The 24,871-nt window shown below is 48.0% G+C and overlaps 1 protein-coding gene across 7 annotated transcripts in view; it reads right to left on the bottom strand.

Moving 5' to 3' along the window:
• Window positions 1-24,871, bottom strand: part of TSNAXIP1 (translin associated factor X interacting protein 1) — a 52,026-nt gene that overhangs the window by 11,677 nt on the left and 15,478 nt on the right. For 4 of the 7 annotated variants that reach the window (XM_032788503.2, XM_032788505.2, XM_032788506.2 and 1 more), the window contains exons 3-11: window positions 24,278-24,384; window positions 19,839-19,962; window positions 17,739-17,832; window positions 12,367-12,563; window positions 7,250-7,385; window positions 5,469-5,638; window positions 2,406-2,565; window positions 1,975-2,105; window positions 578-706 (exon numbers count right to left, since the gene is read on the bottom strand). In XM_032788503.2, coding sequence (XP_032644394.1) covers window positions 578-706; window positions 1,975-2,105; window positions 2,406-2,565; window positions 5,469-5,638; window positions 7,250-7,385; window positions 12,367-12,563; window positions 17,739-17,832; window positions 19,839-19,962; window positions 24,278-24,384 — 1,248 coding nt within the window. Of the gene's footprint in view, window positions 1-577; window positions 707-1,974; window positions 2,106-2,405; window positions 2,566-5,468; window positions 5,639-7,249; window positions 7,386-12,366; window positions 12,564-17,154; window positions 17,214-17,738; window positions 17,833-19,838; window positions 19,963-24,277; window positions 24,385-24,871 lie in introns of those variants that run through there. The other 3 variants (XM_032788504.2, XM_032788509.1, XM_032788508.2) reach the window with 3 other exon arrangements.

Below are 24,871 nucleotides of genomic sequence, written 5' to 3'. Positions count from 1 at the left end.
GAGGGGTAGGCAGGTTTTCCCCAAGCCCATCAGTGTCACACCGGGAGCGGAGCACCCCCCCGCCTTACTGACTAAGGAAGGGGCCTGATCTCTGCTCTGTAGAACCATGCAGAGCACTTTATCAGTGTCATGCTAGAAGCTTCCCTGACTCTTCCTGCTGACCACAGTGACACTCATAGCTGCCTTAAGGCCCCCTGGTGCTCAGCTTAGTTAATAGGCTGCACGGTACTTTGGGTGTGTGGTTTATGTCTGTTAAGACCCTGTGCCAGGATGGCTGGCACAACAGCAAGACACTGCCTAGCCATGTTGGAGTCCTGGTCACAGGAGCACCATCACTCATCAGGATAGCAGCAGGCATGAACACCCCAGGAGTGACACTGGGGAAGGGGGGCTGGAAGACAGCAAAATGACTTGCTCCTATTGCATCCTCTGTTGACAGGGTCGGAGAGTGATATAAACTGTGGCTTGGGTGCAGCCCTGGCTTCTCAACCCCTTCCAGCCAGCAGGACTGTCCCAGTAGCTGACTGCAAGGAATCAAGTGGGTTTTAGTTATGGAAAAAAATAGGATAAAGAGAACCTGCAGATCTGCTGAAACTTTCTCTTTCCAGATCTCCTTCAGGATGTTCACCACATCCTTTTTGTTCAGCTTCTTGTTCTTTACCTGGCCTTCGTACCTCAGGTACACAGGGACCTTGTCCCCTTTGCCCTAGATAATACAGGAGACCAACACGAATTCACATCAGGTGGCAAAGAAGCTATTTCCATAGACTATGGAGCCATGGAAAAGGTTTGTATCTCTGGGTAAGCTCACGAGGTGGGAGCCATCTGGGACAGGTTCTTTCATCCCCAGTGTTTCATAGGTAGGTCTGGTGCCACAATGAAGCCACAAGGGTGGACATGAGTCAGTTGGAGTCTGCACTAGGCACATCTCTTCCCCCTTGCAGTGAGCTAGATAAAACCCTTGCTACATCTGTGACTCCCATTTTAACCCCATTGTACCCACGCAGCTGTGAACACAACTTCTGTGCATGCCTCACAGGACAGTGTTCCCCAGACACCGATGGTGAGTGTGTCATACAGGTGACACACACAGGCTGGGTAACCCTCCAGCCCATATTAGTGAATGGCTATTTCCCAGGGAGGAGTAATATTTCCCTGATCTCTGACATGCAGTTTGATGGGCGCGCCTGGCATCACTCAACATGGTCTGTGTTCTGGGGGCAGTTTAGCAAGTGTACTGAGTAGCTGCTAAAGGAAAGAGTCCCTTCTGATCTACCTTAGCCGCAACGAGGGGGAGGGACAAGGGCTTCAGTGTAAAAAAAATGAGGGGACAGCCTCCAGCAGTGATGCAGAGAACTCCCTAGGAGAGGATAAAACCATTCAAGCTCCTGGAGACAACTAAGGAGGAAGAGACATGTTGTGAGCAGGAGTCTCCAGCTCATGAGGGCAGGCGAAAGGAAATCTGAATCCACACGTGACAGATCAACTGCTTGTAAACAGTCACAACACGTGGGGTTTACTGAGCTACCTGTTAGGGAGGCATCAACAAGAAGATCTTTATATAATGCAGCATTTGTCAGCTGTATGTTTGGGGGCTAGGGAAGACACAGAGGCAAAGTGTGGCTATCACAGGTCACAAGCAATAGGCAGTGTCTGGCAGGGACACGATACCCCTAGCCCAGTAACTCCTGGGCAACAAGTCCTTAGCTAGCACTTCGCACTTTCAGTAGCTGCTGGTAAATCTCAACTTGGAGATTTGTTCTCCTCTAGCAAGAGGGCAACTGGTTGTCCTTGGCCTAAGGCTTCCAGCAAACAAGTACCCTAACAATCTCATCTTTATGTTCAATATTGCATCCATGAAAACAGCTATGTAATTCCAAATGGGAAAGGCTCTTTCCTACTTTGCCAACAGTCAGATATGTATTACCAAGTCCTCTCACCAGAGCAAAGCAACCAAGAATGAAACACAAATACCAGCCCGGGGAAGGAGTCTTTCTCCTTCAGCACTCCTGTTCCTATTTCTTCCAGAAGGACATCCACCAGCTGGTCACTGGTCTTCCCCTCTTCCAGATAGCTCCACCGCTCAGGCCCACCAGAAATCACCTCTGTAAGAGCAGAAACAAACTGAGCTGTTGAAGGAGGGAGAGCACTCCCAGGATGTCCTCCAGCTGGGTGCGATGTTGGTGGGAGTTTTAGATTTGTACAGATCTCTGTCGGTGCTCAGCCCTTACGTTAAACACACAATACAAAACAAGAGTCATTGAGCCCCTCCAGCTGCCAGCCCCACCTCCTCCATAAAAGCCTGCAAGGAAGAAATGGGGCTTTGCACTGTGCCCAAAGGTTAACAAACTCATAGCACTTTGAGATGGGATGTCCAAAGCAAATCATCAACGAGAGCCTGGTACCTGCACATTTTGCCCAGTCAGGCCGGGGGGTGGAGCTGCGCTGAACTTGCTGGAGTTCGTTGTAGAACCGGTCTCGCTCTTCCACGGTCTCTTGGTGGATTTCCAGCAGAGTGTCATACTCCTTTTGGAGGTCATCAAAATCTTTCTGCAGGACTTCCATCTAACAAAGGGAAAGTGGGGCAGAGATAAACCAGTGCTGATGGCTCTGGACTTCTCACAGTTATTCAATCCCTTTTCAGACTGAATTTTAGCCCAGAGGTGGCCAAAGAGCAGCATAGGTGAGCTTGGGGTAGTCCATAACTTCCTAGAGTATGGCTGCTGATATTTAGAATGGAGGTGGAGCCCTGGGATGCAATATTCCACTTGGCCACCCAGATCAAGCAAAGCATCTTTTCCTGGGACTTGTAGCCTCTGAAAGCTGCCACACTGATGGGGAATTGCTGCTTTTTAAAGATGACCTGAAAATAATTTTTGTAAATTTTTTTTTTCTTATGGTGTAAAAGGGGCTTGAATGGGCCTTTTCTTAAAGAACAACAAAAAAAAGGTCTTGGGGGCCCTGTGCCACTGGCAGACCAGGTGTCAGCTCATGCCAAAGGCCCCTGCCTCAGTTGAACACTGACAAATACCTAACTGGGCTCAGTCTGTTTCCCCTGTGTGTACAGTATTGTTAAAATAGGTATTAGAATTATAAAAGTGAGTTCAGTGTTTAGCCACTACTGAATGCTTGTGAGATGCTGCCTGCGTTCATCTCACCTTATAACATCTGTATCCCATGTGATAAGGTAATGGTTGAGTGTTTGTGTCGTAAGCCTATGTAAATCACCAGACAGACAGACATGAACTACTAGAGAGGAACATTAAAGAAGGTATAAGACTTTGTTATTTGCTCTCCTCCCACTGCATGAAGAGGAGTCTTGCAACTGAAGTCCTCCCTCAGTTGAGCTTGCATCTCAAAGCTGAAATGGGGAAGGGAATAAAAAGGCCTAAGAACAAGGAACTGTTTCTTTGTGCTACTTGGACTCCAGGGAACCAGGATTACTAGGCATAAGCAAAAGTTCCCCAGCTGCTTAGCCTGGGTTAGCCCTGAAGGACATACAGAACTTGCTTATTACTGAAGCTTCTGTTACTTTGGAAACTTAAGTTTAACTCATTTGTATGTATCTATGTTTAGGTGCTGTAACCACGTAGATAAATCTTATTTCCTTTTCCTGTTAATAAATTGGTATATAGTTTATTATAGAATAGGCTACCAGTCTCGTCTTCGGTGTGAGATCTCAGGTGCAATTGACCTGCGGCAAGACAGATCGGAGCACCCCGGGGGGACTGTGTGTGACTCCATGGTAAGGCTGTTACGGTGCCTGAGGAGTTCACACTTCATAATTGCTTAGTGAAATCTAAGTATAGAACTCACAGCCACATTGGGGTTTGTGCCCTGGTTCTTAACAGTCTGCCCTGAGGTTGGTCCCACGCTCTTGAACCAATGCAGGACAGCTTGACATGCATCTGTTTGTTACTTGAGAAATACCTGGTCTGAAGTGATCTGTTTTTGCTACCAGTCCTTCTGAAGGATGGAAGGACTAGCAAAATAATGACTGAAACCCAAACCCTGAGACAGGGGAAAGGGAGTTTTATTCACACCTTCATTGTTTATGATTCTGTTTCTGTTTATCTATAACTCAAACTCTGGGGCAAAAAGTTCTCTTTGTGAAAGATTCAACACCTGCTTCCCTGTAACTGAAGGCTGAGCGCCTTTGCTCCAGCAAAAACAGATACAGAAGGCCTAGTATTTCTAATGTAACAACCAGGCAGAAAAGCACCAGAAACATGCCAGGCTCCCTTAACCTATCAGAGGGAAGCAAAAAAGGTGCACACACTATATATGTTTTTTGCAGTTTACCTTTAAGGCAAATTGGGGCAGCGCCCAAAAAGCAAATTTGGGCACCCCCAAGCTAGACCCCTTGATAATACATCAACTTTTTTCCAGTCTATCAGGCAGCTCTTTGTTTCTTTCAGAGGAGAGGAGTCACTCTGAGCCAAACCCCATTTATGCTTCCATTCTCTCCTTTGCACCCTGACCAGTGGCAGGAATGATTCTGAAACAACCAGTGGGCTTGCTACAGATTGACATGAGTGATTCCTTGCTCTGGGCTCTAGCCCAGCTGGGAGCTGGACGGAATGACCCCTTCTAGTCCATGACAGCTCAGGAGCGGGGCTAGGTCTGGGACTTTGCTCAGTTTTGTTCATTATGTCCTTTGCTGAACTGTAGGAGAAGAGGCAGCGTGTGTGCACTGCAAGCCAAGTGCTCACGCTATGTGCTCTGAAAAGGAGGCAAACAAACAAAGCGAGCCACCTACAACAGAGGCTATTCCAGCCCTCAGTCCAGCTTGGGGAAATGTCTTCAGTCAGCTAGCAGCATGGTGATCCTGGAGCCACAGAAGGCTAAGGAACTCATTTCATACCAGAGGGAAATGCAGCAGCACCACCAGGCAGGCACAAACTGCCAGCTGCATGCTGCTTTCAGTAAGCCATGCTATGGAGAGGTCTATGGTGTAAGAGATACCTAACTTCTTTACCTGGTTTATACAGCGCTTTACAGCACTACATGCCGCTAAAATTGACTCTTATTACCAGTAAGAGAGCAGGCTACACAGAGGATATTTATGCTAACCAACACCTCTCCACCTCTGTATATTACTGTTAACACGCCACAGCAAAACCAGCCCTGCTTTGAATCCAGAGGTTACAGCTCTCCAGATGTGGCTCTTTAATTGTTCTATGGAAAGCCCCAATCAAGGGGATGGGACATTTATTTGCAGGGAGGAATGAAACGATGTATTGAAATATTGCTAAGGCTGAGATCCAAACTGTCAACAGGCAGGCACTTCTGCATTACCGTTTCCTCCCTACCATATCTCCTTATGCCCACAGACAAGAGCCAGGTCAGGTACAATGGGACAAGTTAAGGTTGGAGTGAGCACCTCTTGGGTTTGCTTAGTCTATACTTCAGCCCGCACTCCAAGATACAGGATGGTATTTGTGTGGTAGACACAGCCTTATGATCACCTTCTCAAACAGATCAGAATATTTCTTCTCCTGCGATTCGAAGTCTCTCCTGGGTACAACGTCTCCGTAATCCGCTTTCATCGTGTTCAGCTCCACCTGGGCTTTCGTGAGGTCCTGTCGAGCTATCTTCAATGCTAGCGTTACCTTGACCAAGTCTTCACCCTTGACCTCTTTAAACAACAATCGTCAGTGCACAGTCAGATGGAGGGCTGTGACCGCGAGCCCAGCTCTCTGGAGGCACGTCCTCAAGTGAGTGTTTTTAAAGCCCCCAGAGGTTCTGATGCGCTGTCGCTACTGAGGCAGTGCAGCAGTCCTGGTGTTCCCAGCTTTTGACAGTTTAAGAGTCACATGAGACTGGCTAGGGCTGGAGCCCATCTGCTCATGGCATGAGAATCTCCAGTCCTCTTGTGAATGTCAGCCCTGCCTGGGGGGGGAAACCCCATCTGACTGGCTGCCTCCCCACTGCCCCACCTCCTGGGGAAGAGCAGCCAATCAGGGCTTCTGCAGGGGGCAGACAGAACTCTCTCCCCTTTCCCCAGGAGCTGACACTCCACTCACGGGATGGGGGTGGGGGGAAGGAGAACTAAAGAGCACAGCAGCTCAAGATGGCTCCATCCCTTCTTCCCTCCTCTGAGCAACAGGGGCAGGATGGTGCCTCTTCCCCCCCGGGACACCCTGCCTGGGAGCAGGAAGGTGGGTTGAAGAACCCAGGAACTGTAGGAGAAGCAAACATGGGACTGGGAGGACAGATCTGCTGTGGGGCTGAGGAAGTGTACAGTTAATTGCTGGGCTGAAGGAGGAGCAGATGTGGACCTGCTCCTCCAGAATTGAGGAGGAGGAGGAGGAGGATGGGGATTGGAGAGTAGCTGGAAGCTTCGCACAGCAGGGCCAGAATTTGAGAGACTCAGCAGTGCTGTAATGATCATATACACAGGGGTGGGGGTGGGACCTCACTCGATCTGCCCTTCCAGCTTGACTTGTGAACCACTGATAACTACTCTCTGGGAATGGTTTTTCAACCAGTTATGCACCCACTCCGTCTAGCTTATATTTCACTAGTTTGTTTATGAGAAGATCATATGTATATATTTATGCAAATATGTATTTGCATAGCGCTTCAATCCCCATTGGTGCCTCTGGCTGCTATTGTAATGCAAACATTCAACTAAAATAGGTTACTTACCAGGAACTGTAGTTCTTGGAGTAAATTATCTTTGCGGACCCACATTCCCTGCCCTCCTTACCCATGTTCAAAGTCCCAGGCTGGATTTTGGGTTGGCAGAAAGGGACAGAGCAGAAACAGGGATGCACTCTCTTTGTGTCTGAACATTCAAATCCAGATATGGGGCACTCGTGGACACCAAGCTACTGCCTTCTAGCAAGTTCCCAACCAGCAGCACTGGGGGTGAAAGCATCCCAGAGGGTGACTCTGCAGGGGCCACCTACTCAAAGAATCACTATCACTGGCAATTAACCTGACGGGCACAAACTCAGAGCAGTTTTGTAAACACAAATGCTCAAGATCCTCGACTTCCAGAAGGTTTGCTAGTTCTGAGGGCTTGACCTTGCAGCCTGCCAGTCACAAGATCCTTGAGCACCAGCAACTTCCACTGAAGTCAAAAGGTATTAAGGGCTCTCAGCACCTTGCAGGATCTGGCCCTGGAATACCTGTTATGCTAAGTAGCGGGTGAGTGCTGAGTCTTCCATGCAATGCTGGTTATGTGGCTCGGGGTTTGGGGCTTGCTACAGGATAAACTCTTAGAAAAATTTGCTTTCTCTACCTTGGACTTGGCGAAGCGACATTTCCAACTGTTGGTTGCGCATTTCATTCAGATCTGCTAGCAGCAGCTTGCGTGCGTCACACTCGTTAATGTAGCGCATGTATTCCTTGGCCACGTTCTTCCGCAGCTTGTTCACCTGGAGGGGACAGGATGGTGAGCTGAACTCAAGCTCTCAGATACTGCAGAGATGAGCATCGCTGAAAAGCCCATGAGAAAACTAATCGTTCTCTCTTCAGAGCAGGGTTTGAATCGTGTACAGTAAATAAGGCCTGGGGCCACACACACACACAATGAGGAGAAAACAAAATGGTGAATAGCTGCTCATTCCCTGAGCACTGTCCACCCTGTGCACTGAATGAGGCAGGCTCCTGTGGGAAAACAGCACATGATCATGTACGTAAAGCCAGTATCATAATGCATATGCACCAGGGGGTCAAATTAAGGTTGCAAAGGCAGCATTAATTTTGGCATTTCCTTCCTTTTGAGTGATTGATTTTGCAACCTTAATAGCGTTCTTTTACATTTTTTGGTTGTAGTATTGTACATATACGAAGTTAGCTTAAACCACCTTTGTCCCATGCCACCCCCCAACACCATCCCCCCCTAATCTGAATCTCTGAGAGGCTTGCAGAGAATCTGGCCCCAGCTTCCATTCCCAGACCTGCCAGAAGTGACGTTGTGCAACCTCTCCATTACCCCAGCTGTACAATGCAGGGGCATGAGGATCTGCTAATCAAGAAGGGCTGTGAAGTGCACAGAACCATTAGCATCAGTCAGTGAGAAGCTGAGACTGGAACTCATGGTCTGCGCCTGCCTGGTGCCCAGAACTCCTTCCCCCGGTGGTTAAAATATACTGAAATAGGAGCGAGTTTTCACTGCACAAGCCAAGGAGCGGTGGGTTGGGTGGCGAGCTGCACCTTCAAGCCAAGAAGAGGAGGGGGAGATTGACCTTTGCATTTAAAGGGAACTGTGCTTTCCACACTTACATTTACTTGCCTAACCCCTGCCTTCCCCATGGCCAATGGGGTGACAGCAGCTGCTGCGCTATCCCCCAGTCAGGAGTTCTAGCTCTGTGGCTGCAAGAAGCATGCTTAGTGTGGATGGACAGCATGTTAGGAAGCGCCATGTGGCTGGAGCACGCTCAGTGCACACGGAAGGGTTGGAGCTTTTAGCTAAGCAGGTGCAAATGGTGATGCTCAGTATTCACAGGTCAGCTAAATGTGGGTGGATTTTAATGAGCCCAGCAAGAGGCACTTCCTCACCCCTGCCCCATTTCAAGTTCCAGCTTCAAGAACAAATGGATATAAACTGGCCATCAGGAAGTTTAGACTTGAAATTAGATGAAGGTTTCTAACCATCAGAGGAGTGAAGTTCCGGAACAGCCTTCCAAGGGGAGTAGTGGGGGCAAAAGACATATCTGGCTTCAAGACTAAGCTTGATAAGTTTTCTCCTAACTTCTTTTTTAGAAACAATTGTCATGGAGTCACCGGGGTGATGCTCTGGAACTACTCCATACAAAGCCGGTCAGAACTCTGGGGGAGCCTCCTCTCTCTGAGCAGACTGTCTCCAGGGCAAGATGCTTACACAGCTTCAGCCTTCCTGGGTCTGACCATGGAGCATCCAGCATCCATTCCACACTGTGCACTTCCCGCCGCGAGTCCACCCAGGCAGGGCTCCTGGGGAAGCCAGAGGGCCCTGCACCCCAAATCTGCAGTCAGACGTGACTCTCAGCCAGTCGGTAAAAGAGAAGGTTTATTAGTCAACAGGAACACAGCATAGGACAGAACTTGTTAGCACAGAAATCAGTGACTTTCAGCCAAGTCCATCTTGTGGGGAGGGGAGCCCAGAGCCAGGGCTCTGATCCTTCCCCTGCATCACAAGCCAGCCGAGACTGACCCGCTTCCAGCTGCCTGGCCCCTGCCCTGCCTATTGCTCCTGCTCTGGCCTTTGTCTCGCTTCTCAGGCCAAGAATCACCTGGTTGCATCCCTCTCCTGGGTCTCAGGTTACGAAGGGACGGACATAGTATCCATGCAGGCAGCTGAGGCAGCCTCCACAAAAGTCACACCCCATTATTCCCACCACCTAGACATTGGTGCAATACACAGGGAAACTGAGGCACACAGCATTCAAGCAAAACAATAAGACTCACATAGGCTCACATACAACATAACAAGGGAAAATCCCCACTTTGTCACAACAGCTTAACTCCCTTCTTGCTGAAACTTAAACAAAAAATCCACATGAGGCAGTGTGATGGGGCACAGGGTGTCCACCCCACACACGGCTGAAGGGGTTACGGTAGCCACATGGGCCAGTTAACCTCCTTGTCTGCACCTGGAGGAGGAGTGAGGCGAGGGAGGGGGACACTCAGACTAATTAGAGACAAGGGTCTGCTGGACAGGAACAGGAACAGAAACAGGAGGGGCCTGTATAAAGTTCAGTAGCTGAGAGCAGCTGCGGGTGGCAGAGGGAGAAGCTGCAGTTACTCTTGAGGTGACAAGAGGCGAGGTAGGAAGCAGCCCAGGGACAAGACTGTGCTGACTGTGCCTGGTAAGGTCTGTCATAAATGGATAGGTAAGGTAAGGGTTAAGTTTCTTTTACCTGAAAAGGGTAACCGAACACCTGACCAGAGGACCAATCAGAGAACTGGATTGTTTAAAGTCAGGGGCGGGAATTTGTATACTCGGGGTCTTTGTTGTTTTCTTAGCTATGAGGAAACAAGTCTTCTTCTAATTCTCTCCTAATACTTCTTCTAAACATCTGTAAGTACCCAGGAACCGCAAAGTAATTCAGCTATGATGGTCTTTGGGGTGTATTTACCTGTATGTTAATTTGTTGTGCTGGTTTAATTGGGCTATCTTTTAAATCAGACTGTTTCTTTATATTTTCTTATAAGCAAGAGCCTGTATTGAGTTTCTTAATGCAAGATGATTGTTTTATATTTTCTTTCTTTTTTTCTATAAAGTTTTCTTGTTAAACCTTGTGAAAGTTCTTTTCCTAGGGAGGCAAAGGGAAAAGCCAGGCTGTGGGCTATTTTCCTATTTGGGTCCAGGGAAAGAGCAGACTACGGGGAAAGAGACGAAGAATTCTCTCTGTTCTCTGGTGGTTACAATTTTTCCCTCATTCCTGGAGCAAGGGGGGTGGCAGAGCCCAGCTGTGGGTATTTTGCATCTCCATTGTCCTGAGGGAAGCAGAAAAGCTGGTTTCTTGGGTCACACAGGTTAGCCGCGAGGCAAGCCTGATAAGGAGGGGGAAGGGGTTATTTTCCCTGCTTTTAGCATCCAAGGGATTGGGAATCTGGGTGTCCCACCAAGGGAGGGTTGGGGACACCAGAGGGAGGAAAGGGGGGATCAGGCCCCATAGATTAATTCCTGATCTGGTGGCAGCGAGAATATCCAAGCTGGTAGTGAGCTTGGGGGAGTTTCAGGTAAGCCCCCAAACTTTGGACGCAAAAGTCCAGGTTTGGGACAGGACCAGACTGGTGGACACTAAAGTCCAGGTCTGGGACTGGACGGCTAGATTACCACAAGGTCCCTGGGCTGGAATCCCATGTAGCGGGCATGGCTGGATTCCCCTACCAGCCACTGGAGAAGTGGCACCATTCAGGGGCAGGTGAAAGAGAAGACTGCCTAGGACAGTGAGTCCTGAGAGATGTTGATATAGTGGGAGGGGAGGACTACAGGGCCTCGGTCAAAGGACCAAGCCACAAAGTGGGAGCAGATGAATCCTGAGGGAGTAAGAGTGCTGGAGTACAACTGCAGAAAGTGGCACTGACCTTGCAGAGGAAATCCCCAGATGTGGCCAGAAGGAGGTGCACCCCTGTGACAGACAGACACCTCATATTCTAGCCTGAGCAGTTTGTTTGACAAAGTTATAAGCAACTGAAAGCTTATAAATGGGAAATGTTAGGCAGCCTTTGCTGTAAGTGCAGCAAAGAGTCCTGTGGCACCTTATAGACTAACACACATGCATGCATCCGATGAAGTGGGTATTCACCCAAGAAAGCTCATGCTCCAATATGTCTGTTAGTCTATAAGGTGCCACAGGACTCTTTCCTGCATTTACAGATCCAGACTAACACAGCTACCCTCTGATATTTCGCTGTAAGTGTCACTACCAGCATCACCTACAATAAAATTAATGATAGATACAATATGGACAGGTAGATACAGGTATACCCACACACAGACATGGAAATGGGAGTCACGTGACACACTTTGGAGCCATGAGCTCAAATGCATTTCCCATCCACTGCTGACTGGCTCTCTGCCCACTAACTCGCCTCCCCTGGGACTCATCTAGTATTCCACGGCTCTTAGCAACTTCAGCCATTTTAAATATTTCCTCCTTCTCCCCTAAATGGGGATTTCCCACAGAAAATCTATCTGCCCAAAATCCAGGCCAGGGACATCCTTTCTATGCATAAAAATGTCACGGCTTTATATCTGATGTCTTGTGGTCTGATCTTCATCCCAGTGGAAGAGGGAGAATTAGAGCTGGACTCAGTAGTCATGTCCAGCTCTGCAGGGCCATGAGACATTGGTGTTTATCATCAAGACCGTTTTTAGATCTCTTTTAGATTAATAGGTTTTGTTATGTGGTTGCTATAAATATTTTTCTCAACACTCGTGAGGGAGGATCTAAATAATTCATTTGTGGCTTTGTCACGTGTCAGTAATGTGCCCATCCCATGTATTGTGTCCACAGACACAGTGAAAAGCATTGACATGATGGCTGGGGAAAATACTGCACCTCTAGGCTTGGCAGTTCATAGCCCTGGCACCCCTGGGCTTGCTACGTCAGTTATGAAAGTAAAAAAATTGATTGAGCCCTGACACCTCTTTCATTACAAATTAAGCATCAGGGAAGACAAACCTACACCCACAACTCAGAAGAGTTTTGACAGCACAGCACAGTGGAACGTGCCATCTGCAGGGAACATTGTGATGGAGACCTCTGCATTAGCACTGAATCAGGCTGAGCATGCCAAATCATCATCTCCTTACGAAGCCTGTGGCTGCTCCCATTGATTCAGTGGGAGCAGGATCGGGCTGTCTGGGACTAGATGCATAAGGCTGGGGTGGGAAACATCTGGTTGATCATTATCCCACTTTACCTGAGTCTGCAGGGAGCCCTCCTCCTCCTTCATTTTGTCGATAAGCTTTAACAAATACAGTTTCTCTTTCTTCAGCATCGTTATTTCAGCCTTCTCCTCTTCCTGGAGTGCCACGATCTGCCGGGTGCACTCATCTGACACAGACACCAGCATTGCCTTCAAGGGCTCCAGGGAGCGGATCTTCTCCCTCAGGTGAGCTAGAGGAGGAAAGGGTGGGCTCTCGTAATTAAGGATTAAATGGGCAGACGAGTCAAATTCCATAGCCCTATCTAAGACCTACTGTTCACGACTGGAATCTGGGACAAAACCAGTAAGTTCTTCCTCCACTTGCTATGGTGAGCAGCTGAAGGCTGGTTTTCTTTGGAATTCTAGCTTTTGGGACTGTATTCCACTGATCTCTCTTCCTATAGCTATCAGCTCCATGTGGGCTGCTGATCTTAATTCACTGCTATTTATATTGGTTCCAAACACTAAATGCAAAAAGGATCTCTGGCTTTTTCTGAGCTCCCATGATTTTCTTCAGAGGTGGCCAGTAGCCCCCAAGTTTTGCTTTAGCAGATCTCCCAGAGTGGAATGGCAGGATTTCAGGAATGGCAGATTGCTGTGGTAGAGTCAGCTGGTAGCTCATTACCCACTCACTACCACAAAGGGATATCTTGAATCCTCCATGCTACTCCTGGTGGAGATATCAGCCTCTAGATCCACAGACACATGTGTGCTGCTCCCCTAGGAGTGACTGTCAGGAACACCCGGTCACTCCCAACCATGATTTCTCTTCCCTTTTGAGGATGCTGCTCCCTCTTACCAGGCTCTTTTCCCTTTGGCTCCTCCAGGAGATTGCCCATGACGACTCACACGCCTTTCCCACCCTGCTCTCTGACTCCTCTGACAGAACCCCAGGGCTCTGCTCTAATTCGGACCTTCCACTGAAATACATTTTTTCTTAAACTCACCTATGGGGTAGACTTAGTGACAGCACGTATTCTATTGCTGATACTCCATCTACAAATACACAGTAAGATGCCGTGGGTTTTGATTGCCTGTCTTTCCTATTTTTATGAGACCAAATGCTGCCAGGATTAAAGGAGTTGCTCAAAAATGCCGTGTGTACTGAGTTCAGCTAGCACAGCAAGGGCTCTGCCATAGTAACTGCTGTGTTGAGCCAGTAGACATCCATTCTGGAGAGAGGAGTGAATGGAAGGAAAGAATTGCTGGCGAGGTCCAGATAGTCCGACTTGCTCTCTTCCACCAATGTCCTGTCATTGTATTTATCTGTAGGATGTTCTGCATTTTACAACTTAAAGTGCATGCAATCCTAGAATAGGAGGCACTATTTCTCATCCCACTATTGCTAAAAATGATGCACAGGCGATTTCACTCCAGGGCTGTGAATACCCTGAGGTGTCTTTTTTTTTTTTTTGTCAAGTTTTCCCACTGTTGCACGTGCACTGGGGCAGCTCCCCTCATAGTAGCACTGTGGGGAGCACCAGAGTAAACCAGCACCAGAACTTTCACTACCTGCTCAGGGCAGGTCTAGAGAAAGTGCTGTTAAAATCACCCACAGCAACTCTACACTGCTGTTCTCACCATTGCTGCCACTTGTGGAGCTGTGCTAGTGAAAGTGAGGCAGACTGTGGTGAAAAGCCCTGTGTAGGGAGGGTCCTAGGATATGCTGAGTCTAGCCATTGCCAGTTCTCATCAGGTGAGCTCAAATAACAGACTATTGGCAAGGAAAAGTGAAAGGTCCAGTTTCTGTAGTAACCCAAAGGATTACATTTACTCCTGTTACCGGCACACTAGAGATACAACACAACATCCCTCACAACATCCTAAGTCGTGACATTATGGTGACACGTGCTATTTTACTCACATTTTCCAACATAGGTAGTGAAAGTCACGCAGCTACATTTTGGCTTTGAAAAAATCTCTGTAACCAGGGAGCTTACTAGGAGATTGCACCTGCTGTTTCTAACCTTCATAATTCCCTGTGAAATCTAGACACTTCAGCACAACCAGTCACTTTCCAGAGACAAGTAGTCTCTCTTGGGAAAGTGTTGTCCTTTCAAAAGATTGTGAGCTTGCCTTCACTGCAAAATTAACTCAGTTTATAACTTGAGTGTTGCCCTTCACTTGTGTCTTGTCCACACACAAAACCCCTTCAGTGTAGGGTGGTGATGGTTTTAAATGGAGTGAGCTAGCCCACCAGGGGTATAAGCTAAAACTCAAGCGAGCGCAACTGGTCAGCTGCTAAGATGATCACTCTGCTGTCTGGCTGCAGGCTAAAGCCACTCAAGTGCACCTAAATCTTCCAATGCCTTCCTCCAACTCTCCCCATGTGTCCAGAAAGAACTGACGATTCACTGTGAAAGGATCCACAGAGCGGCTCAGCTTAAACCAGTGGTCACCAACCGGTCGATCACAATCAACTGGTCGATCCTAGAGGATCCTAGAGATCCTAGAGGATCTCCCAGTCAATCATGATCTCCAGTGGCACAGCAGGGCTGCTGCTAAGACAGGCTCCCTGCCTGCCATGCCCCCACACTGATGCCGGAAGCAGCTAGCGTGGCCCCCTGGGCAGGGGTCTCCCTCCATGCACTGCTCCAGCCTGCAAGCACTGCCCCTGCAGCTCTCAGTGGCTGGGAATGGGAAACTGCGGCCAATGGGAGCTGCAGGGGTGGTTCTTGCAGAGAGGGGCAGCGTGTGAAGCCATGTGCCACCCGCCCTCCCCCCCAGGGGCCAGAAGGGCGTGTTGGCCCCTTCCAGGAGCGGCGTGGGGCCAGGGTAGCGAGGGACCCTGCCTTAGTGGTAAGTGCTGCCCAGCAGGAGGCTGCAGCCCAAATCCCAGCACTGAGCCCCTTCCCGGAGCCAGCACCCTGTACCCCTCCTGCACTCCAAACCTGTGCCCTGACCCCACACACACAGCCAGCATCCTGTGCTCCCTCCTGCACCCCAACACTCTGCCCCAGCCCAGAGCCCCCTCCCGCACTGTGAATCCCTCAGCTCCAGCCCAGACCCCGCACCCCCTCCCAAACCCCAACTCCCTACTCCAGCCCGGTGAAAGTAAGTGAGGGTGGGGGAGAGCAAGTGATGGGGGGAGGATGGAATGAGTGGGGTGGGGCTTTGGGGAAGGGGCAGGGCCTCGTGGAAGGGGTGGGGTAGATCCTGGGTTGCCCTCAAATTCATAAGTGATCTTGGGTGTAAAAAGGTTGAAGACCACTGGCTTAAAGCACGGTACGTGGCCCCAGAAAGCCCAGTGCTACACACCAGTGTCAGTACAGAACAGCTCGAGTGCTGTTTTACAGCGTGGCCACTTTCAGCTGAGCGAGGCTAACTTCAAATAGTAACTGAAGTGCAGATAACACACGTTTACTCTGCAGTGAAGACAGACCTTCTAACTGAGCTCTTGTCTTTATGGAGTTTCCAGCAACGCTAAATGTTTCTAAGAATTAGTACAAATACCTGGGGGGGTCTGCAAAGCTTCGCTCCCACAGCTTTATTTTCTGTCTTGTGCTTCATGTCTTCATGTTCACAAGGAGATTTTACTTCAGAAAGCTGTTTTCTAGGAGACAGCGCACCAACTAGCACAAGCCTAGTGTGCTCTGGTGATTCACAAGAGCTAATAGGGAATGAGATAGCTGCCGAGTCACTCGCACTAGCAAGATAAGGCCCAACTGGCTATGATGTAAAACGTGGCACACACAAAGTATGCTGCCCTAGTAGAGGCTTGGTTTCAGTTTCAATAGGAGATGAAGTGCTACAGAGATAGCATGCTCATCCCTTGGGATAGAGAGGGTGTCTCTTTTTGTTCAGTCCATACAAACCATCAAGCAATTGAAGAGTAATTCTGACTTGCTGCAACCAAATTCCTGTGATCAAGAGTCAGACTTCAGGTACAGAGCTATTCTATTGACTCACTCTGACTGCAGACTGGTGCTGACTCATTGGCTCTGATTCAGGAGCATAAGACTGCAAGTCCTTCTGCAGCAAGAGAGAATGTGGAGGAGGGACAGGAAGTTCTGCAGGGAGAAACCCAGCTCAGACGGGCTCACGCTAAGGTTTGTATGTATAGATGCAGTATTGCATAAATGCAGAATAAAGACAAATCCTAGGAATGGAATGAGTCATAACTCATCGTGTGTGCTGCACAGAGTGAGGTGGAGAACTCACTTGATTATAGTCCCCTCCAGCCCTCTCTCATTGAAAGGATGGTGGCTCTGTGCGGCTCATAGATAGGGGGAAAACTTTAATAGGGAAAAGTGGGTAGCTCCTCACAATGGAGAGAGATGGCAGGATCCCCACCCTAAACTTAAAAAACAACATATCCCTGCTCCAGTTTTCTTTTTATTCTTAAAGCTTCCAAAGCCATTTGTTACCATGGCAGCTAGATTCTCCAGGCAAGCCAACGTATTCACTTGGTTTCCAAAAACAGTTGTATTATAAACACATGTTGTTGGGTGCCCCTAGACTCTAGGAGGAACATTGCACCCTAACTTACATGGAAGGGTAAAATAAACATCTAAATTTAGATGTTTAAGAAGCAACACAGTTTGGCCTGAGTGGGGTATGGAACCCAGACCATAGAGGGAACTCATGGAGCCAAATCACCACTAGATTGAGGTGGTCAAACTGCTCAAGGGGAAATTGTCTTAATGGTTTAAATTCATAGTTAAAACGGATTTCTTTCCCCAGTTCAGAGCCTGCTGCCACCATCCAGGATACTGTTGCACAAAGAAAGGTTTTGGGACTAGCTGGTCCAGGGGTATGGTAATGGGACATAGAATATTTCACCTCCAGGACACTGCTTCAATGGAGATGGAACTTCTACCATCTGACAGCTGGTCGCTGGCCTGTGTGAGATGAGTGGCTGGTTAGTCTGTTTCTATCCATCTGCAGTGTTTATAAAGCATACATTGCTGTGACCTCTGAGCACTGGACAAGTTTGATGTACACTAGGAGCTACCTGGAAGCAGTCAGTTCAGTCTTTGCCTGCCCTGCTATAAGTGTTATCCCAACCATAGTTTCCAATGCAATTGGATTCACATCATTAAAAACATCGGCCCACTCCACCATGAGAGTGGTCCTTCCGGGGCAGAGTTGAGGCACTGCTGCTGCCTGGCTTGTGTCCATTCTGGAGCTGGATGGGTAGAAATTCTCTATCAGTGAGGCAGAACCAACAGATCATTAGACAGTCAGACTCTCCGGTTCCCACTAAGTACAAGAGGTAGTTAACAAGAGCCCATGTATTATTATTTTGCCATTGAGGCCTGCCTCTACTGCTCATCCTGTAACTATCTGATACTGCTAATCTACTGCGTAAAGCTACCTGTCTAGAATGACTGTTACTCCCAGCAGAACAGAATCCAAGATCTTACCCAATGTAACTTCATACTCATTCTTTATGGCAGACAGCAGGGGCTTGTAGGTTTTGAAGTCTTCTATGAAGAACTCAAAGATCTCTCTATAAGGCTAACGGAAGACAGGGAGAGAGAGGGAGCACTATCAAGGACTCTGTTCATTTTCCTTATCTAGAACTTTGGGCTAGTTGTTGAGGCAATCACTGTTGCTGTCTTAATGACTGCATACATTACGATGTAGTTGTCAACATCCTTTTAAAAAATACTGTAAAGTCTTAATAAAATAAACACTATTACATTATCTGCATATTGAGAACTGGATCCCAAAGTAAGTCAAAAAAATATATTTCCAGCTTTGCCATTGAAATGCAACAACCTTTGGGGTGGAAAATGACACAAGAATGGGAAATGTTGACAGTGGGGCAATGGGATAGTTTGGCCAAGTATCCCAGGGCAAATCCCCAATCATATGAAAAATACCATGGATCTTTAGTGTCTGAGCAGAGCTGACAGGACCTCAGGTTTTGGGGTAAGCAAGTTTTGTTCTGTGTGGTAGCTAAGTTATTTGCAGAATGTGAGCCAGTTGTGTCTGATCAGGGTTTGCCCTTAAGAGTTCAAGATAATTATAACATGATGTTTATTCCCAATATCTCCAAAATCCCTTACATTTGGTGCCAGTGCTTGATATTCATTGAAAGCCTGGAACAGGAGCTATCTAGTGACACCAAATTCCATGTAAAATTCCAAGCCACTATAGAGCTAGGCCTGGAAATGAAACTAAGTAATCTGGTCTTTTTTATAACTTTTCCCTTGTTTAATACAGACATTTACTGCCAAGCAGAAGAGCTACAGCAGTAACAGGTAACTGTAAAGGGACTATATTCCTGTAGACATCTCTGTAATGAACCACTTCTATTTTCTTCTATTCATTCTATTCCTCACATCCCCACTGCATGCTGAACTCTCTAATCACCATGGGGTGTGCCTCCGTACTAAAGATAAGTGAAAAGAGACACTGCTTTGCCCCATTGTAAGTGTTGTCTATTTAGACACTAAGGGCAGCTGGGCAGGGATTGTCTCTCCCTACCTGCATGGTCAGTGCTCTGCACAAGAGGGTCAAACTCGTTTGGGAGGGAGTGGAAATTAGTCCCTTTCAGTTGGTGTCCCTGGGCTGGAGTACCATTCACCAGGAAGGACTTCCCAGTCTCACTGACTGCAGACTGGACCCCTTTACTGAGGCAGTTGGGAGGTTCACTTAAAGAAATTTCTCATTTATGAAACCTCCTTCCCTCTGTCCAGTTACCTCTCTTTATTCTCCTCCACCCAACCCTTTCCCCTCACCCCACTGGCGTTCTTTCTCCTCTCTTGTGGCCCCTTTGGGGATTTGTCTCTATCTCCACACCCCCAAACTGTGTGAATGGGGGGAGTAGGGAAAGAGCTGCTTCTCTGAACCTGGGGTGATCTGATCTGCAGAAGGGGAGGCAGGGAGAAGCAGCCACTCCTCTGAGGCCAGTCCTCAGCAGGGGCAGGGAAGAGAGAAGGAAGAAGCCTCTCGACTGTGCACATTTGTCAGCAAGGCTCTACAAAAGGGCTCAGCAGGAGGAGGGGGACTCAGTGACCCATGCCCAATCTCGCATGAGGCTGGAGAAATGGGTCATGGGGTCAGATCTGGTCCGTGATCTGTTAGCTTGGAACCCTGGCCTGGGAGAATGGAGTCCTGGTTCAGTGTGGGACCTGTTTATTTGTATCATAGTAGTGCAAGGCACTGCATGAAGGCCATAGTCTGGAACTTCAGCAACTGCATTTGGCCCACGAGTTGCATTCTGAGGCCCATTCACATTTCCAAAAACCAATGGAGAAATGAGGTAGTGGCTGCTCAAGAAAATGTGAAGTGTTCTAGGAGCTGCTAAGTGTTATCATCAGAGCACAGTTACACTGCTCTGTGCACATTGCTTTAAAGTGCCAAGCAAAGCCAGTTCTCATTCAGCACTGACCAAAGGGACTTCTCTTTCCATCTGCTTTTCTTTTAAGGAACCTATGAATGGCCAGTTAAAAAAAAAAAATCCATCCCACTCTGCACTGATGTTTGAATTCACCAGTGTCTCCCTTCCATCAGACCTGGAGCTTAAGTTCCTGAGCGTTCTCTTTAGTCAGGTCCAGAGACTGCAGCTCTTTCCTTAGGTAGCATTCCAGCTCCTCCAGGTATCGGGGTTTTGCAATGGTAAGAGAAGCCTGTTTCTTGCTGCAGACAGACAGAAAATGACAGGCAAAATTCTACCACATCTACGGTTTACAATCAATGAGCCCTAGGGTTCTCTCCTCCCACCCCTCCTAGCTTTAGAGTGGATCACTTTACTGTAGTGGAACATCTTTCCAATATGAGAGAGTGGCTGAAAGGAACAGTGGCAGATTTGATTGCCACCCACCCAGACTTGCCCACACAACTCAGGTTCAACAGGGCTGTGCCTCATATATAGGTTGCACTACAAAGAGACTCACATTTTATCCTGCTGAATATCTGTGAAAAGAAGTATTGGAGTCCATCTCTATTTGTATCAGTCTGGAGTACACTGTGTATTTGAGGCAGAGAGCAGGTTTTCCCCCCATTACATTTTCTGTCCTCCCATCTAGGCCGAAAACTAGAGGAGATCTGGCAATCTGGCATTGGAGTTCTCATCAAGATGTGTGTGTGAGAGAGTGTGTGTGTGCATGTGTGTGAGAGTTTGTCTGTCTGCTCCTCCATGTGTATGCGGCGCCTCACCTTGCACAAACCCTCTTCCCATTACTAACCTCGCAGCCAGGGCTAGCCTCCAGTGTCCTGGCTGGCTGGCCAAGCTGCTGGCCTGCAGGGAGGTGACAACTCCCAGTCACCAGCAGTACAGGGTTCAGATGCAGCCAAATTTACTTGAACGCTTATTTACATCAGTTGACTTTGTTCTGGTTGGAGCCTGCCCTGTTGGCTGACAGGAGTTGTAGTCAGCTCTGTCCTGGAAAGCACCTGACTGCCTAGGTGGGATACCCAGGGAGAGGCCTGAAAGGTCTGGAAATGGGGGGTGGGGTAAAGGCATTCCCCATGGGGGTAGGGCTATTCCTGGCATGCTGACATTAGGATTCTTCAGCCACCTACAGTATGTCTCCCCCACTGGGACACCTTTTTGGTATAAAAAGCCAGGCTGAGGGTGCTGTACCAGGAGATAATACATGTCAACTGATTAGTTTCAGATGACTCAGAGAAAATCTGAGTTATTTGCGCAGGAATCCGAGAGCTCTCTAGGACAAGGGTGCCTTTTTCCTATCCCCTTATCCATACTTGCTACATTGTGCTAATTAACAACAGTTACATTTAAAATCTCCCAGACCTCTTAATTATCATACCATCAAAGCTTCTTAAAGTCTGCAAAAACAACGAGGAGTCCTTGTGGCGCCTTAGAGACTAACACATTTATTTGGGCATAAGCCTTCATGGGCTAAAACCCACTTCATCAGATGCACGGAGTGAAAAATTCAGTAGGCAAGTAGAAATATACAGCACATGAAAAGATGGGAGTTGCCTTACCAAGTGGGGGGGTCAGTGCTAATGAGGCCAATTCAATTATAGTGGAGGTGGCCCATTCCCAATGGTTGACAAGAAAGTGTGAGTATCAACAGAAGGAAAAAATTTTTTTGTAGAGACCCAGCAAGTCCCAGTCTTTATTCAGGTCTAATTTGATGGTGTCAAGTTTGCAAATTAATTCCAGTTCTGCAGTTTCTTGTTTAAGTCTGGTTTTGAAGTTTTTTTGTTGAAGAATGGCCACTTTTAAGTCTGTTATTGAGTGTCCAGGGAGATTGACGTCCTCTCCTACTCAAGATCCATTGTCTACAGTCAAGCCCTAGGATACAACTGCATTTGCTCCAATCCCTCAGACAGAGACAAACACCTACAGGATCTCTATCAAGTGTTCTTAAAACTACAATACCCACCTGGGGAAGTGAAGAAATAGATTGACAGAGCCAGAAGGGTACCCAGGAGTCACTTACTACAGCACAGGCCCAACAAAGAAAGTAACAGAACGCCACTAGCCATCACCTACAGCCCCCAACTAAAACCTCTGCAGCGCATCATTGAGGATCTACAACCTATCCTGAAGGATGATCTCTCACTCTCACAGACCTTGGGAGACAGGCCAGTCCTCGCTTACAGACAGCCCCCCAACCTGAAGCAAATACTCACCAGCAACTACACACCACACCAAGAAATACTAACCCAGGAACCAATCCCTGCAACAAACCCTGCTGCCAACTCTGTCTGCATATCTATTCAAGGGACACCATCATAGGACCTAACCACATCAACCATGCCATCAGGGGCTTATTCACCTGCACATCTACCAATGTGATATGTGTCAGCAATGCCCCTCTGCCATGTACATTGGCCAAACTGGACAGCCTCTATGAAAAAGAATAAATGGACACAAATCAGACATCAAGAATTGTAACATTCAAAAACCAGCAGAAGAGTGCTTCAACCTTCCTGAACACTCAACAACAGACTTAAAAGTGGCCATTCTTCAACAAAAAAAGTCAAAAACAGGCTTCAATAAGAAACTGCAGAACTGGAATTAATTTGCGAACTTGACACCATCAAATTAGGCCTGAATAAAGACTGGGAGTCGCTGGGTCACTATAAAAATAATTTTCCTTCTGTTGATACTCACACCTTCTTGTCAGCTGATGGGAATGGGCCACATCCACCGTAATTGAATTGGCCTTGTTAGCACTAACCTCCCACTTGGTAAGGCAACTCCCATCTTTTCATGTGCTGCATATTTATACCTGCCTACTGTATTTTTCACTCCATGCATCTGATGAAGTGGGTTTTAGCCCACAAAAGCTTATGCCCAAATAAATTTGTTAGTCTCTAAGGGCATGGCTAGACTTGCGAGTTAGAGTGCATTAAAACAGCCCCGTGCGCTCTAACTCACGATGTGTCCACACTGGGAAGGCATGTACAGCACCCGCACTCCGCGGCTAGAGCGCTCCTGGTACTCCACCTTGGTGAATGAAATAACGTTTGATGCGCCCCACTGGAGTGCTGCAGTGCCAGTGTGGATGCCCTGGTCTGTTAATGTGCTCTGATTGGCCTCCGGAAGTGTCCCACTATGCCTGTTCTAGCCACTCTGGTCATCACTTTGAACTCTACTGCCCTGCCCTCAGGTGACCAACTGTCAGACCCACCCTTTAAATTCTCTGGGAATTTTGAAAATCCCCTTCCTGTTTGCTCAGCCAGGCGTGGAGTGCCCTCAGCGAATCTTTCCAGGTGACCATGCCTCTACCCGCCAGGCAATCCCCAGTATGGAGCAATGGCAAGGTGCTATACCTCATCAGTGTTTGGAGGGAGGAAGCTGGCCAGGCCCAGCTGCACTCCAGCCATAGGAATTACGATACCTTCAGGTAGTTATCTAGGGACATGATGGAAAGGGGCCATGACCAGGACGCACTGCAGTGCAGGGTTAAAATGAAGGAGCTGTGGAATGCCTACCAGAAACCCTGCGAGGGAGACTGCTGCTCCGGTGGTGCCCCCGCAACCTGCCATTTCTACAGAGAGCTGGATTCGATACTTGAGGGCGAGCCCACCTCCACTCCAAGGACCACCATGGACACTTCAAAGCCCAGTTCAACAAGGGAGGAGGAGGAAAGTGCGAGTGAGGGTGCTGAGAAGGAAGACACCCTGGCATCTCTAGATGCATGCAGCCAGGAGCCATTCTCAAGGCAGGAGGAAGGTAGCCAGTCATGGCGGCTGGTGCTTGGGGAAGGACAAACACCAGAGGAGGTTCCTGGTAAGCGGCTTTTATTTTGGGAATGAAGTTATTCAGTGTGGACTCCTGGGGCGAGGAGGGTTGAAGGGTTAGGGCTGCATGCATGCCTAGATGTGGAATAGGGCATTGATGTCCTCTCTCACATCATGGTAATTGGCCTCAGTGATTTCTTCGAAGGTCTCATGCAGAAGCTGGGCAATCTGCTTGCACAGTTTCCTTGGCAGAGCTACTGTGCTCCTTGTCCCAGACAGGCTAACATGTCCGTGCCCCTGTGCTATGAGGGGCCGGGGGGACCATTGTTGCACACAGGCAAGCTGGATATGGGCCAGGGCGGAAGGGGTATTTCTCTATGGTTCTCCAGGCACTTGTGGATCATCGTGGGCATTTTTCATTGACATTAATGCAGGCTGGCCCAGAAAGGTGCATGACGCACACATATTTTGGAATACCGGCCTGTTCAGGAAGCTGCAAGCCAGGACTTTTTTCCCAGATGAGAAGATCACTATAGGGGAAGTCGAAATGCCCATTGTGATCCTTGGAGACCCCGTTTACCCTTTAATGCCATGGCTCATAAAACCCACCACACACTAGAGTTCCCACTGATGCAGCTGAGTAGCAACGGTGGTGATTTTGTTCTATAATTCCTGGGTGTAGGCAAGCCCACTTTCTGCTACCCTGGAACATCCTGGGCCTATTTCCAAGACTCAGTGCTGTATGCTGCAGTTTTTCCTAGCACTTTTAATAATAAAGTGCTAATCTTACCTTCTCCCCTCTGGAAGACAACAGGGTTTCCGACTCTGTAGGATAGCCTGCCCAGAAGCATATGCAGGCCATGTGGACAAACGACCTCCAACAGAAAACTGACAGGCCTGAAAGAAAAGCAGAAATCACACCTGTGAATCCGTCTGTGCCCAGTGTTTCTAACTGGGGTTAGAATAATCAGGTGCCTTTCTAGAACAAGCACAGATGGCCCAGTGAAGGATCTTAAGGGACAGTTAAACTCAGGAAAGAGAAGGTGCCAGAAAACCTCTTTCTCTCAGCTGGGGTTAGCCACTTCTGAAGACTAATTGAACTATTCTCTCTCTCTCTCTCTCTCTTTTTTTTTTTTTTTAAAGAAAATGACCTGCACTGAGTGGTTTAGTTAATTAAACTAGTGCAGGGGTAGGCAACCTATGGCACGTGTGCCGAAGGTGGCACGCAAGATTATTTTTAGTGGCACTCACAGTGCCCGGGGTCCTGACCACCAGTCCGGGGGGCTCTGCATTTTAATTAATTTTAAATGAAGCTTCTTAAACATTTTGAAACCTTATTTACTTTACTTACAACAATAGTTTAGTTATATATTATAGACTTATA

The sequence above is a fragment of the Chelonoidis abingdonii genome, chromosome 19, assembly GCF_003597395.2.
Source record: "Chelonoidis abingdonii isolate Lonesome George chromosome 19, CheloAbing_2.0, whole genome shotgun sequence".
Lineage (NCBI taxonomy): Eukaryota > Metazoa > Chordata > Testudines > Testudinidae > Chelonoidis > Chelonoidis abingdonii.
This window is presented reverse-complemented; position numbering and strand designations above follow the sequence as displayed.